This window comes from Platalea leucorodia (assembly GCF_965183815.1).
Source record: "Platalea leucorodia genome assembly, chromosome: 3".
NCBI classification, from domain to species: domain Eukaryota; kingdom Metazoa; phylum Chordata; class Aves; order Pelecaniformes; family Threskiornithidae; genus Platalea; species Platalea leucorodia.
This window is the reverse complement of record NC_138825.1, coordinates 26,717,111-26,732,534: the sequence shown is the minus strand read 5'-3', so window position 1 is coordinate 26,732,534 and position 15,424 is coordinate 26,717,111. Positions and strand designations below refer to the sequence as shown.

General features: G+C 39.9%; 1 protein-coding gene across 1 annotated transcript; it reads right to left on the bottom strand.

Moving 5' to 3' along the window:
• Positions 1-4,038: 4,038 nt before the first annotated feature.
• On the bottom strand, positions 4,039-12,103 carry NEK2 (NIMA related kinase 2; the record flags this gene model as incomplete). Its single annotated transcript, XM_082308036.1, has 9 exons — positions 4,039-4,265; positions 6,805-6,875; positions 6,958-7,012; positions 8,011-8,230; positions 9,039-9,165; positions 9,412-9,494; positions 10,207-10,444; positions 11,579-11,796; positions 12,008-12,103. 9 exons carry the CDS (start codon positions 12,101-12,103, stop codon positions 4,039-4,041), a joined length of 1,335 nt encoding a protein of 444 aa, XP_082164162.1.
• Positions 12,104-15,424: the final 3,321 nt, after the last annotated feature.

Genomic DNA, 15,424 nt, shown 5'->3' with positions numbered 1-15,424 from the left:
GTAAATATATAAATAAAACTCACTTCTAATACTTGATGTGATTATACTGTATGTAGCCTTAATTAGGCCAAAGTCTTCCGTGGTGCTGAAATGGCTATTAAGCAGGCTCCCAGGGCAGGCTTCGGCTTCTACGCCCGATACACCAGCTTTACAGATACCAGGATTCCTCTGGCTTCACACAAGTTGCACAAGGGAAGAATAAGACAAAGACACAGCCCAAAGGCTGTCCCTGTGCTGTTACTGGGTCCAACGGTATTTTGGACTATGAATGCTAGAAGCATTGCTTACTGGGAAATGGACTTCATCTTTAGCAGCACAGTGAGAGGTACACACAGGGGCTAGGATGATGAGGAGCTTAAGTGGGGAGCAATCTCTCTTTTTTGGATGAAGACAAGAGTAATAGCAGGGAGCTTCTGCTCCGCACTGTTTCTTGTACGTGCGGGAAACCGCAGGAGATGATTGATTCCTGCAGCGAGCGCCTGTCAACCAGCTTGTGCTGCTATTAGGACCAGATCACTTCCTCCTGGGTTACTCACCAACAGTAAAGGCAAAAATGTGAAATTTCCTATGATAAAGTATTTTATAATTGTTCCAGAGGGATTTATCTCTCCACCTTTTCAATGATATAGTAGAGATTAAATGACCTATTGATATTTATGTTTAGGAAGAAGCTTGATGCTCCTCTATATTGAAGTCTGATTTTCTTTAAGCATTTTATCTGCCCAGCTAGCCAGCACTTTCACACCATTTAAGTGCTGCAGTCACAGGGAATAGCCTGGTCCACTGGCTGCAGAGGGGACAGTTGACCAGCCTAATCATTAAATAAATTACTTTGTAACTCACCACAATTTTCCCAGTAAATTCCATTCCCTAGTACATGCACAGCTGCCCAAAGTTGGAGACCAAAGTGGTTGCACCTCTGCCACCAAAAATCTGCAGACGACCCGTACAGGATCGCAGCGCTGTCTCTGAGCACCCCCCTGTGACGAGGCTGTCACAGATGGAAACCTGAGGCCCAGGACAGGGTCTTGATCAAGGTCACACACGAAGGCTGAAAACCAGGGATCTGTTCCGCATTTTTCAAAGATGATGCAACTCCCCCTCCAATCTATCCTCGAGCTATATTATGTTCTATGCATATAAAACTTCTGTAACTTCAGAAGTTACTTCTATATGTCATTTGTGTGCCCACAACTATACATATTATTAAAATTCCTGATACTGATATTAAATATTAGTGAATTTATCTCATAACATTCAACAGTGTACACCATTATTATCAATCATCCTGTACGGCTTAAGCTGTACCGTATACATATGTACAATTTACCTTCACTTTTAAGAGAGAAGTATACCCATCAGCATGATGGCAATGTTTTGCAAGCACCCTATGAGCAGTCACTATTCCCATAAATGGTCTGTTTATTTTCCTGAATATATTTGGAGATTACATCCTGAATGCGATTCCAATGCTACACACGTGCTCTGGGAAAAACAATTATGCCTTTGTAGGAAAATGTGAATTTCAGGATTCCAAAGCAAAAATCCTGAGAGAGAATGAAGACCATCTCCAGGATGCCTTCCCCTGTGTTTGACACATACTGGTAGGAAGTTCTTATCTCAAAAACCTCAAGAGACACTGCATTTATCATATTAGTGTGATAATACTTCAAGAAGACATTGTGAGTAAAGCAGCTTGAACAGCTCAATGCTACAGCTGTAACTTAAGCTGTTCTCATTTATTACTGCCATTGTGATTGATGGAGTTTGCACTCTCCATAGCATTTCTTATTCATAAGACTGTAATTGTTAACTAAGACTTTGATTCAACTATTTTTATAAAACATGCATAAAAGATGCAAAATGGCAAATCAGAGATAATTACAATTAATTGCACCAGCAAGTACTAAAGCATCTGTAGCCTAAGAAAATCAGCATCTTGCAGCAACGCACTTACAATTTTCCAAAACAAACAGGTAAAAATATATTTAAATCAGAGCTTAAATGTTGTATGAATATAGCAATAAAGGAAATTCCCAACAATTACAGGGCAACACTGCCATCTTGAGGTCACTAGACAATTAAAGGAAGAGGAAAGCTGCAGGTATTGCTCTGTAGGCATTTTACTTTTAAATGCAGAAATTGTTTGTTCCATCTATATGTTCCAAGAAAAAAAAAAAAGAAAAAAAATACTCTGAAGCCATTTTCTTAGTTTGGTCTCGTTAAAAGCAAAGCATTTGTGAACACCAGCCATTTCACAATACAGTCTTTCCTGAATCATTAATTACTAATTTATTTCCTTGGTTGCTTGGTTTCCTCCTTTCACTAATTGGTACCTGCATTTTGCAGATGACAAAGCATACGACACAATTCTTGCATCCTACATATTTTTTCAGGTTAGACTAACACTACTGCATATTCTACCCTTTGCTAGTTTATGGGCTATAGAATAAAGATTCACATGAAGGCCAGTAGAACTGCATTGCAGATCTTCTGGTTGAGGCAAAGAACAGAAAAATCTGAATACACAAACGTGGTGAGAAAGCAGGATTCACCCTCTGATTATGTGTGAGAATCTTAAACAAGACGAAAGAACGCAGCAGGAAAGCTGCACTGATCCGTATGGCACAGCTACTTTGGCTGTGAATACCTGCCAGACACTTCCGACCACACCTAGCGCTGGGTAATGACTACCAGAATAGTGGTGGTTTTAGACTAGCAAACCAAATGGTCATATTCTAATTCTTTTAAGCAAAGGCTGTGGTGAAAACAGGAACCGCTATGCAAGCAAATATGATAAGCTCTGCTGGGTGGTTAAGAATCTGCTAGAGCAGAACTATTGTTTGGCGACACAAGTACTTGTCTATCAGCAAATGCGCCAAATTAAATTGATGTTTCAAATAAGATTCTCTTTTTTCAAGTAAAAACCATCTAGAATACCTCCTTAGATAACATTCATGGCCCAATAAGGAAACAAATGTTTTGAAAATCAGCTGTTTTCTAAGAATGTATGTTTTATGGCATTCCAACCCAGAGACAGAAAATCTTTACATAAAATATATGTCAGACATTACAGTTTCAAAGGATTTTTTTAAATTAATGAGTCTGAGTTAGTTCATGAAACTTACACCACCTCAAGCGAGCAACGCCTACTCTGGCAGAGAATTGTGAAGGGAAGGATGGAGATACCTCATAAGCTTCAAGAAAATAAGGATTTGCTATTCAAAGTGCAATTGCCCCTCCCCAAACACAGGTGCTAATACCCTGGATGCTGTCCCATCCAGGACAGCAGCCTCAGGGGATCAGTTTATAACACAGTTTCAAGGCAAACCAAAGAAGGTGTTATTTCGAGTGCTATGCCCTGACGCAGGCCTTTCAGGAGCTGATGGACAAGCCATTCAGCGGCCCAGGCAGAAAGGACCATAAACTCATCAATTATGCTAAGCTGACCCATCCCACGCATTGGTCAAAGACATGAAACTAAAAGTAGCCTGCTTTGATAGGTCACCTACTTAGTAGGAAGAGATAGCATAAAATCTCTTTTTGCTCTTTTGATGGTTAAAAAATATTTACAAGCGCGGACAAAAAGCCACCGTCTTTCCACATATACAAAATATCAATACTTCTTTTATCAAGCACTGTACATTACATACAGCAGCATTTTAATCTACAGATTGTGAATCTCTGTACATTTTTCATTTGAAGCTTTTCATACCAGATGTAAAAAAATGCTTTACAATATTCATTCTTTATATTTTCAGAACAGTAATGTATGGTAAACAGAAGGATGACCAAAATATTTTTTTCTTTAATAATGCAACTAATTCAGCTTGTTTAATTTGGTATCAAAACTACCTGTTTTCATAATATAATCTCTTATGTCCTCATCGTGAACTACCTATCATAGACTAAGAGTTTGTATAACAACTGTCAAAATATATTTTCAGTAGGTTCCAGCTTAAAAGCGGGAGGCACAAGTATCTTCCTATACATTTAATAACTCTAAAAAGTTAAATACTGTACATCTATGTTACAGTTTCAGCGCATGCCCAAGATTTGTCTGCTCTTTAGCTGATAGTTTTTTTCCAGTTCAGACAGTGCTTGAGCCCGTAGATTTGCAGCATATAGACGTTTTTTGAGATCAGAGCACTTCCCTTTGGAAAGGGGATAGTTTTCCAAATTAACAGGAGGCACAGCATTCTCTTCACTTCCATCAAAGTGTACTTTCTTCTTGGTTGTAGAAAAGGGGAGCAGGAGTCCGTTATCTTAAGAAATCAAAAAATAAGTACTGAATTAACACATCTTTCAGCATTTATTGCTTAGCTTATGTCTTTTAACCCTGTTACCCATTTTGCTAACTACCTATGGCTTTAAGTAATCTAATTAAATGCATTGCAGTTCATAGCAACAATTATTTTCCATTTTTGGAGGAAAAATTGAGGCTTTCAAATAACTGTGATAAAAGAATATATGACATTGTAGTTTCTAGGGTGTACCTACCAACACCTATGGAAATATTAGTTGTCATAAGAAAGGACATGAAGTTTCTTCTGAAGGACAGGAGAGTAACATAATCCAGTTTCAAAGGGAAATGGATAATTAGGCTCTCAACTACCAAAAAACCTTGTCTTTCCTTCATCGCAGGGGCAGTCCCAACCTGTTCAGTGGTCTTTCTACCTTACCCACATTGTTCCAACTCTATCCTTGTACTAAGTCAGTGGGGCACAAACTGGGCTCTGATTTGATGAATAATGCATTTAGGTGCATTAACAATTAGCAAGTTATTTTCACTGCAGCCTCCAGGACAGGAATTTTCATAGTATAGCTATGCTTTAGCTGTATAGAGCTGCCACAACCAAAAGGCAGTTAGTTTGTTCCGTTTTTAATGACTTAATAGTTTTTGTACCCTATGAAAAAATATTCAAACAGCTGAGTTGTCTCTAATAAGAGCCAACTTCACAAGACTCAACTCAAAACAAAAAAAAAAATTAGACCTTATCAAAGGTCTAACTATCCTAATCGTAACTCTGCTGAAGCTTTCATTTTCAGTTCATTAGGCTAGAGCAAGGATGCAATAAGCACAGAAAAGTGAGGACCAAACTGAAGGGGCTAGTGAATGTTTCAGCATTTTGTAGTTTTGTATCAGTAAGCTATGTCTATTTTAACATTCAATCCCTCTCTAAGAATCAGAAAATCCCTGCAAAAATAGGGTAGTGTCTAGGACACTGTCCTGGAAACCAGGATTTTTGGTATTCCATTTTACTGTGAAGTGAACCACACACCTGACTTTGAGGAGAAATTGGGGATCTAAGATGTATGAGATGCAATCCAGTTGTGAAAAAGACAGTCACATTAGAGTAACTGAAGATAACAGAAGCAACCTTGATAACATATTGGAGAAACACTTAATCCATTCATATCAGTACAGGAGGAATTTTAGAAACAGTACTACAAGAGTACCATGGAATGAATTTGAAGAGTAGCAAACATTCTGACGAATGTTTAATCAAGTGATCTACAGATATTGCAAGATTTGGTCACTCCTGTAATAACTGTATTTGCTTTTCTCCATTGCCTGTCTTGAGGTATTAACTACTCCAAGTGGTTTTGCCCATCGTCAAAAATTAACACTCCTGTTAAGATCAAAGGGGTGGGAGATGCAGAAGAGAACAGAAGCAAAAGCTGAAGCTCATTTACCTTCAGTCATCCAGTGCTAGAGGCAACATCAGAAAGCCCAAGGCAAGTTTATTCTTAATTTTATATTCTTTAATGTATCAAAGTCAGACCAGATATTGAGAGACAGGTGGAATTCTCAAAATTAACATGAATGTTAGAAATAGCTCAAGTACCACTAACTTCTGCTGGCATTTTACTTGTGTTCTTTCCTGCTGTGATAGGCACTTCTTGGGAAAAAAAAAAAGCAACTTCAGTTTTATTTGTATTGAAGGCAGTGACATGCTTATCTTGCTTTATCTGAGCAAAACTAAATGAAGAGATTGATCCTATATGTTAAAGGGTGTTCACATTTCTTTGTTCTAGAGTACTACTTAGGACCCAGCCATTTAATATTCCACCAATATTTCAAAATTCACTTATAGACTTGAATCATTTTTACTATTAAAGATGGGTGCAATGGACAGATGATACTACCTCTTATGATAGTGAGGACTGAACAATCAATGCCAAAGTGAGGGTCAAATACTTATGGTGTAATAACTACTGTAAAACAGATTGGACTACAGGTAGTTAGGAAGATTATAGCACATTTTCAAAGCTGTTTTCTTTTTTCTAGTGAGTTAAACTGGAGTATGATAATAGCAGTTTGTATTCTTCAGAGCTTATACAATGCACCAATCACAGCTGGGTCACTTGCAACAAGTATTATTTCCCACCTTGAAGTTTTTGGAAGTTGAACTGAAGTTGAAGTGATTAGACATGTGCAATTTTATTAAAATTAACTAAATCAAAGGTCTATAAAAAGACATCTGTAAGTAAAATAAGTACAGCTCTGAGAAAGTTTGGGTTACAAGTCAGCACTTCAGTAGCTTACTGCAAGAACGTAATTTTTAAAACAGCACAAGACTGCAGTGCTGACAGTGGTCACTGATACTCATGGCTGAGCATCATTCATTAAGTCTTTTTGCAAAGTAGAAAATCAAGAGTCTCTTCCCAACCACGCAGAAATAATTGGGGTTTGCATTGCTACAATGGGACTAGGTACAGCACGCTGAGCATCAGGGGCATTCTTCTGGTCATACCAGCCTACATTTATCAGTGCAAGCGGCTTCTTGCGTTTTTTCATACCTGGACCATCTCCACAAGCTAATGTCCTCTGCTGTTTGTAGAGATTGTAGTTCCTCATCAAGTTTTCAGCTCTGTTTTGAAAAGAGAAGTTTAAGCATTTTGTTGTAAGATTGTAGAGTTTCTAATCTAGGCAATTATAGGTTAGTAAGATACCTAGCAAGTTTGTCCTCTGCCAGTCTCTCTCGGACACAGAGTTCCCGTTCTCTCTCTGGAAGTAGAAATATGGTAGTATGAAATGTTAAAATGTAAATGTTAAAGTTAGAGTGATTGTGCATGATGGATTTTCTTGCAGAAAAAGACAGCAGTAATAGCCTGTCAGATGCACCCATATTTTTGCTTCTATGGCTCTAAACAAAGCAACGTAACTGCTATGTAGATACACCTTTACCAGTGCACTGATGAAGCACGGGACAAGTACTCTGAAATGCCAGGCATGCTTCTCCACCCGCCCCAAACTCTGCCATATCTGCAACAATGAAGCTATAGCAGCTTTCTATTCCACACAAACTCGTGGCACACATGACGCCAGATCTAAATAAATATTTAGATACCAGATACCATATGCAGCTATGACTAAACACCCTGTTTACAGCAGCAGCAGCTGTTATTCAGGCTCAGGAAATCATATCTATGGTTAAAATCTGTATTACAGAGCCTACTGCATATGCAAAGAGGTATTTTATGTGGGCAGGAAATCCCAGCACCTGAGGACCAGCCATCTATAGTGTTTCACAGGCAAGCTACCTGTAGAGTGCAGCTTCTATAAAAGCAGCTGACAGTTTACTCAAGTATATTTTGCTCCAACATCGGGCTTGCCTTAGGTTACACATTAGTATAGCCAATGTTAACTTACACAGAGTAGGTGAAAAGCAACCTACACTGCACAGTGCAGAACAACATATTCAGACCCTGGTTTTTTTGTATATTTTACTAATTGCCACTTATGTTTAATAATCTCCCCAAACCAGACTTCTATACCCAAACTGCCAATTATATCTTAGTAACTTAAACCAAGAACTAGTATAGATGAGCAAGCCCAAGCATACTTGTTTTAGTCTTTAGACAGAATTCTAGTAGTGGAAGATTATGATATCCTAGTGCATTAAAATGAGGGTTTTGAAAACTGTCTACTTTTCCTTCCTCTGCACTTATTTTTTTTGAATCAGAATCCAGTTGCCACCCCCTTCCCAAAGTGGAATATCATACGCTCCAAACGTTGCTCTCTGTCTTTAATGGCTTGTTCTCGCTCCTGTAATTGTTGTTCCTTCCGTTTCAGTTCATTCACCACAGCATCCGAATGCTGCAGCTTTTCTGGCTCCCATGATCTCCGGCCTCTTTTATCAGAATTTTGTCTTTGTTCTTCTGTCACCAAGTCTGCTATCAAAGGGTGCTGCAGAATATCTTCAACAGAAGGTCGGCAATAATCCTAAAGGAAAGACATTACCAACAGGTTCCATCGGTAACCAAGAAACATTAAGGCCAGGGATTCCCAAACAAGACCCACCTCAGGTGGAAACCAGCTGAGGTGCTATACAGGGAAGAAGTTGGAGAAAAATGGAGTTAGGAAGGGGTAGCGTAACCAGATGACAAAAGCTAAGGGAGGAAGCTGTTACCAGCCTTCAGCTCCAGAAGCTGCAAGTCTGGCTCTCCTAGCCCAGGCACCCACTCCTTTCGGAGCCAGAATGGGGTGGTGAGCCTACAGAGGCAACTGTCAGTAGGTTCTGGAACTAACGCTCTGCATCTCTACCTGTCACTTGATTCCTGAAGGATCCATACCTGTTGGAGACTTGGGTTCTTGTTACAGCTTTGTTGTCCCATGCAGTATTCTTCTCAACACCCCCATGCCAGCCATGGGGGGCAACTTATACATTAGCCATATAAAGCAAAATCCGAAATGAAGACAAAACAACCCCTTCCAACTTCCAAACACACTGGAACCATTTTAACCTTGAAGTTATAAGGCCTTGTTAAGCATGCTGTTAGGAAATTCTGTATAAGCCAATACTGAGACAGCCTTCTTGCATCCTGTGAACCTGGTGTAACACTTGAGCTGCTGCCTTTGTTTAATGGACTCAAAGCACGATTCCTGCCTCCTTCCCCTACAGGTGATATTGCCAGTGACAAGGTGATAGCAACTACTACTTCAGATCGGTTTGTTTCATAATTGAGAAGGAAAACTATTATTTCAGTTCTAGTTCAAATTATAGGTGGAAGAATTAGTAATTGATTCTTACCTTTACATTCAGCATCTCTTTGAGAAGTTCATTCAACTGCTCTGAGTAACGATATGGTATTCGTCTGAACTTCCCTTCCCTTATCTTTTCTGCCAGTTCCTTTTGGTTGTAAGCTCTAAATGGAGGCCTGAAGAAGAACATTTTTCTTGGATTCTTTCACTAGTTTTACAGGACTTATTTTCATAAAAAAAGTATCAGCCTAAGAAAAAACTGCAATCAAAGGTTTGTTTTGACTACCTAATGTGAAGACTAATAAAGAAATAAAAATCTAGGAGTAGTCTCTGAGACCTTTAAGCTTTCATCTATACAGAATTTAATAATAAATGCATTAACAGCTATGTTTCCACATTCATTACCACACTACTGTACTTACGAGAGAGCACATAATTCATACAGGAGGCATCCTAGAGACCAGATGTCAGATTTTTCATTGTATGACATGTGGTTCATTTGTTCCTAAAGAAAAGAGAACAATCCTAAGTTTATTAACTAAGACATGGCTGTACTATTGCAGAATAATCAGCTACTGTTCAAACCTGAATTAAACCGTTACTTACTGGGGTTACTTTTAAGATTCCATCTTAATTAAACCTCCACAGCTACTCTTACTAGCAGGATTTTAACAAGTTATGGAGTACTGCACTGTAGAAGACTGAAGTGTTGCACCAATCTTCGGTTGATACAACTCCATATTTCAGTCAACATTAATCTTTCCCACACAAAATGCACCATAACAGGGAAATAACTCATTCTTGCTTATTTCCACTAGAAATTAAAATCCTACCATCAAGAGGTAATTTAATAAGCTCTTTACCTTAACACTACGAAACATAAAAGTGCTCTAGCTTCCCTGTTCCTTTTCAGGAACAAGATACTCCAACATAACTACCTTACATCTCTGATGTTCCAAGAACATATCAAAACTTACACAGTGAAGAACAACCTTAATTAGAAGGCAGTGACGGTGTGAGGAAGAAAGGAGATGAAAATAACTGCAAAATAACCTTGTCTCCAGAACATATACACTCTATGAAAAAAGTCACCTGCATTTAAGACTATAACTTTTCATTAAAACCTTCCAAATGTTCCTGGACTCTGAGGCCAACACTGCAGAAAACAGATCTTGGAGGGACAAGAGGGACGATAAGGCACAGAAGGAACGTCTTACTGGGGACATGTAATACGGAGTTCCAACAAATGTTTTGGCAAAGCTGGTGTCATGGTGCAATATTCTAGCCAATCCAAAATCTCCAAGTTTCACATTCTGCTTGCCATCTAGAAAGACATTTGCTGGTTTTAGGTCACGATGCACAGTGACTCCACCATCACTCCGTCTGTGACATTCCTTCAAGGCCAATGTCAATTGAGTCAATACTCGGAGAACAAAGCTTTCTTCCAAGTAATGCCTGAAAGATAAACACATTGTTTAACATAGGTATTCTCTGAGCATACATCAGTTTAAGTAGCTGCCGCCAGTTTTAGTTCTGTAACTTTTTTAAGACTACTGCTACAAAATGTCACTGAAACAACCCCAGCACCTTTACAGAAAACTAACAAACAGCAACAGGCATCTACAGATGCTATTTTAAAAATGGAAGTTAAAAAAAAAAAATCACTCCAAATATGTTGGAAGACATCTAGATTTTTGTTGCAGAATCCACACAATATTCTGTTCCTCCCCCAAAGGGTCTAACAAATACATAGCATTTCCATTACTTACAACACAAACATCAATTTAATGCTTTTGTGATGAGATCTGCCCCTTTGATCACTTACAATAACAGTTTATTGTCAGCTGTTTCCAAAACTGTTATGAGCAACATACAACAACAACAGAGCCAAGACAGGACTGATTTTTAATATAGCCCTCCTAAAATGAAAATACTGATATGTTTGGGGGCAGCTGCAGTACCATTTTAGACTATTCTCACAAAGCAACACATGGTGTCACGTTCTTATTTAACCCAAGCATGTGAAAACTGATATTGTACTTAAGTAGGCTGCTAAGTCTAAGATTAGACCAAGGTGAAGTCTTATCAACTTGGTGTCTCCACAAGCTTTATAAGCAGGCACATAAAAGTGATTTTTAACATGATGTTAATGTGTTAATACCCTTTCATGTATTTTGTTGTTCTTACAAAAAATAGGGTACAAGTGGTTTTACTGATGGGCAAGCCAGAAGAACCCACAGATCAAGCTACCTATATCTGCAAGAGCTCTTTTATGTTTTCAGCACCATGCATAGCATTGCATCCAGAAACCCTTCAACAGCTTCTGCCTCATAAGAGAGCTCAGGTTTTTTTTACTATTTGGACATAAACATCCAATCAGTTGGTGCATTCATTAGCACAATTACCATCCGTTTTGTAATTTTGCACAACCCTTTCGCATTTCAGAAAAGTTGTTGGGTCCAAAGGAGGAGACCTGAAGTTGTTCAGAAGTTATTAAGAAGAGATACATTTCACTTTGACTTTTCTTTTGATTGCCCGAGATGCTTCATGCTAGATACTCCAAAATTGCCACAAACAGATTTCACGTGCCTTTCTTTTGTGCACCTGGCAATTAAGCTGGCCAGGTCACCCCCGTCACAGTACTCCATCACGATGTACAGGGTTGTGTTGCTTCTGTCGATGATCCGATCGTAATACCGGACAATATTCGGATGTCTCAGCTCACGAAGCAAATTCACTTCCGAAACAAGCATTTGCTTCTCTGCCTCTGTCATCGAGCCATAGTCAAGCTCCTTCCATACCAAGATCTAGGGAGGAAAAAAACAAACCTTAGGGAGTGACTTGTACACAAGCCAGAGCTCTGCAGGGGGGGAGAGGGGCTTTCAAAGCCGCTCGCTTATCTCGGAGAGCCGCCAGCACCCAGCTGCAACTGACAGCAACGGCACGCTACGAGGAGGCACGACCGAGAGCGGTGCCTCAGCGCCTCAGCCCCCACCGCCGCTGCCACCGCCGCCTCACCTTGCCGTCGGCCTTGCGGCGCACCTTGCGGCACTTGCCGTAGGAACCGGCGCCGATGGTGAGCAGCACCTCGTAGTCGCCGGGGCGGCCGGGCATGGCGACGCGACCGCCGCAGGCTCCCGGGGGACGCGGCTCGGCACCCGCGCTGTTTGAACGCACCGCCCCTCCCTCCCATTGGCCGGGCTTCGCAGCCCCGCCCACGCTTCCCGCCTTCCCATTGGCTACGCCGCTGTAAACAGCGACCGTTACAACCGCCGGGCGGCGGCGTCAGGGAGCTATCGCGAGAGCTGGCGAGCGCTCCCGCCTGCCCCGCCGCGCGCCGCTGCCTGCTCGTCGCCGGGCGGGGGCTGCGGGGGACACCCTGAGGGGGAGAGAGAGAGAGAGAGAGAGAGAGAGAGGGCGGGCGGTGACCCGCGGGGCTGCCGCCCCGGCGGGCAGGGCAGGGCAGGGCAGGCCAGGGCCATCCCGGAGGCAGGCTGCCCCCTTCCCGGGCGATTTCCCAGAGCGAGGCGGGCAGCGGGTGTCCGTCCTTCCCCGCCGACCGGGTGAGGCACTAGGCGGCCTCTCGGGGTTCCGCCAGCTCCACGGCGTTTGGTTTCCTCTCAGGTATTCTGAGGAGAACAAGCTCTGAAACTACCAGCAAACGAACCCTTGGGGTTCCCCTCTTAACTACAAGGTGGGGTGGTCGCCGCCGCAGCCTCCCCGCAGCAGACGCAGACCCGCATCCCGCTCCCTCCCCTCGCCACCCCCTGTCAGCGGGGGCGGTCGGCACAGGCCGGGGTCCTACAAACCATCCTGCGTGCAGGTATAAAGAAGTAACGTACTCGTAGCTCCTCAGGAAAAGACGTCTTCCCCCCCCAGTAAAAATAACAATAAGTTATCTCCTTTCCTGAAATACGTATGTCTATTGAACAGATACCGATAGGAAATTGGAAGGTCTTAACGGAGACTTTTTTAATATTGAGAAGTGTTTAAAAAACTCAAGCTAATTTAAAATAATAGAAACTTGTTCTGGAAGATTGTCCTTTAAAACCAATGAGGAAAATTCCTCTCGGTTCTTCAAGAAATTATTCATTAAAAACTCCGAAAGTCATGGCAGCTTTACTGTTACACCATGTATGAACACCTGTGTTATACCATACACTAACACTTTTTGAAAATAAACCAAATAATGTAATGTCTTAAAATGTAAATTTGAAAACAGGAATGTGTGGGCCCATATCCAAAAGTTGAAGCAGTATGTTACATTAAATGACACTAAGTAACACTACAATACACTAAATAACATTACAGAAAGTTTAAGAAGCATGTAGTGTATTTATTTTCTAGCATCATTTAGGATAATTCTGGAGTGATACCAGAGTGCAGTTCAATTTAATCTCTCTCCATGTGGAAGTGGCTATGACTGAAACAAGAACTCCTAGTTCTTCAGCAAAGAATTGTAACAGGCTTGTATAATGCCGGAATCAGGTGCAAAAGGGAACAGTTGTATTTGTTGACCTAGAAATTCAGCAATAGGATAGAGTAGTTTCTCATATTGCATCTCCACATGATCTCATTAATCATTTCCCCGTCTTGTTTCAGGCTTTGAAAAAGGTTTGAGGGGGATAGGTGTCATGCTACTACTGAATATTTATGAAATATTCTTATACTAGTCTTTAGAAAAATCTAAGCCTTTACTTTCATCATCAGGAGGCACAAAAGCTCCTGTTATCCATTATAAAAATCCTATAGCTTTCTATCTGTAGATAATGTCTATTCATTACAGGAAAAAAAGAGCAAATTAATTATACAGTGTAAAGACATTTTAGTTTTATTAATAAGTAACAGGGTGTTTTAAATGGTTCATTTTTATCACTGATTTTAATTACCTTGAAAGAAAATCCTCACATATACCATTAGCATGGTAAATAAATTATGGCATTATGCAATAAAAATGACAAAAAGTACAGTATGTATTATTCAGGCTGTAAGCTTCATTTCTGGTTTCAAAAATCTCCGTTTCAAACTTCTGTACTTTCAGATTAGCAAAAGGTCATCACGCATTCCCACTGTTATCAATGGGAACCTTTCTACTTGTATTTCAAAAGAAATAGAGTACGTTTTCAATACTGTGTTTTGTCTAGGGACTATCTTGAAAGTTTCTTTAGAAATGTTGGTTTGAATCCGAGAAATGTCAAAATGTCATGCTCCAAAAACCAGTAGCACAGTTATTTTACTTCTGATTATACTTATTTTTTAAGAGCTGGGTAATTTTGAGAAATATGCAGTTCTAAAAGTGGTCATTAAAATTTCAGTAGGCACTCCGTTTTCTTTCTTTCTGATTTTCACACTGGCCATGTAAGAGAACCCAGAGTCCAATGATTCCAAATATATATATCAGTTTTGAAATGGGGGCCCCTTTTGTCAGGTATTGTATTTTCAGCTCTGATTTCTAGTTCAGGAGCAACTCTTAGATTTCGTCTTGAAAGTACATGTGCTGACTTCAGGTCATTGAAAGCTACCAAATAGTTTTCAATAATCTATTTATAATGTTGCTTCTAATATTTTATTCTGCTTTTTTTACATCAAATTTCACTAATCGTTTCCCAAAACTTAACACACAAACACACACACACACACACACACACACACACACACACACAAATTATTCTGTAGTTCTCCGCCAAAGTTTGTCAATTTTTGTGACATCTGTCATTTGTGCTGTAACGAGTACCTTTTCCCTTCTTCCAGGGCCTAGTTATCTGACAAAATATTAATTGCTGAAGATAACTAATACGGTAGGTAATTTGATACTTCTCTTAGATATTTTCTTTTTTGCGCATGGCAATAAGTAAAAATAAATGGCTAACACTTTGCTGTGGGAATCCAACCCAGTATAATTATAAAATTAATAGCAAAAAAGTATTGCAAAGTACTGTAGCAAAGTAAATTGCGGTTCTGGCAACTTTTTTTGTTAGCCAATCAGAGAGAATTGCATGGAAGTACAGGTTCAGAAACAGAAAAGAAGCTCAATAGGAAAAGTACTGAAAATAAACACAGAAGGAGGATGTATAATGAAAAATAAATGCACTTTATAAAAATAATTAGAAAAATATCTGAGAAAAACCTTGTCTTTTCTCTTTGAAGAAGTGAAAGACATGTAAAATCATATTCCAGGATCTCAGAAATGTGCCACGGTCTTCCAGCAAAACAGGAGGAATTGAGTATCTAATATTAGCAAGGTAAGAGATCTTAGGAATGCTTTTAAATAACAACAAGAGGAATTATAAATATTGGAGTGACTGAGACATGAGTGTTTTTTTTTAGTTCATTTTCACCACATAAGTACTTTGGGTTTTTTAATATTCAGTTGCATTTGTCCTTACATGTCTTTATGCACAAAGTTTTTTTTTCTCACCTTCTCTCATTTGGTCC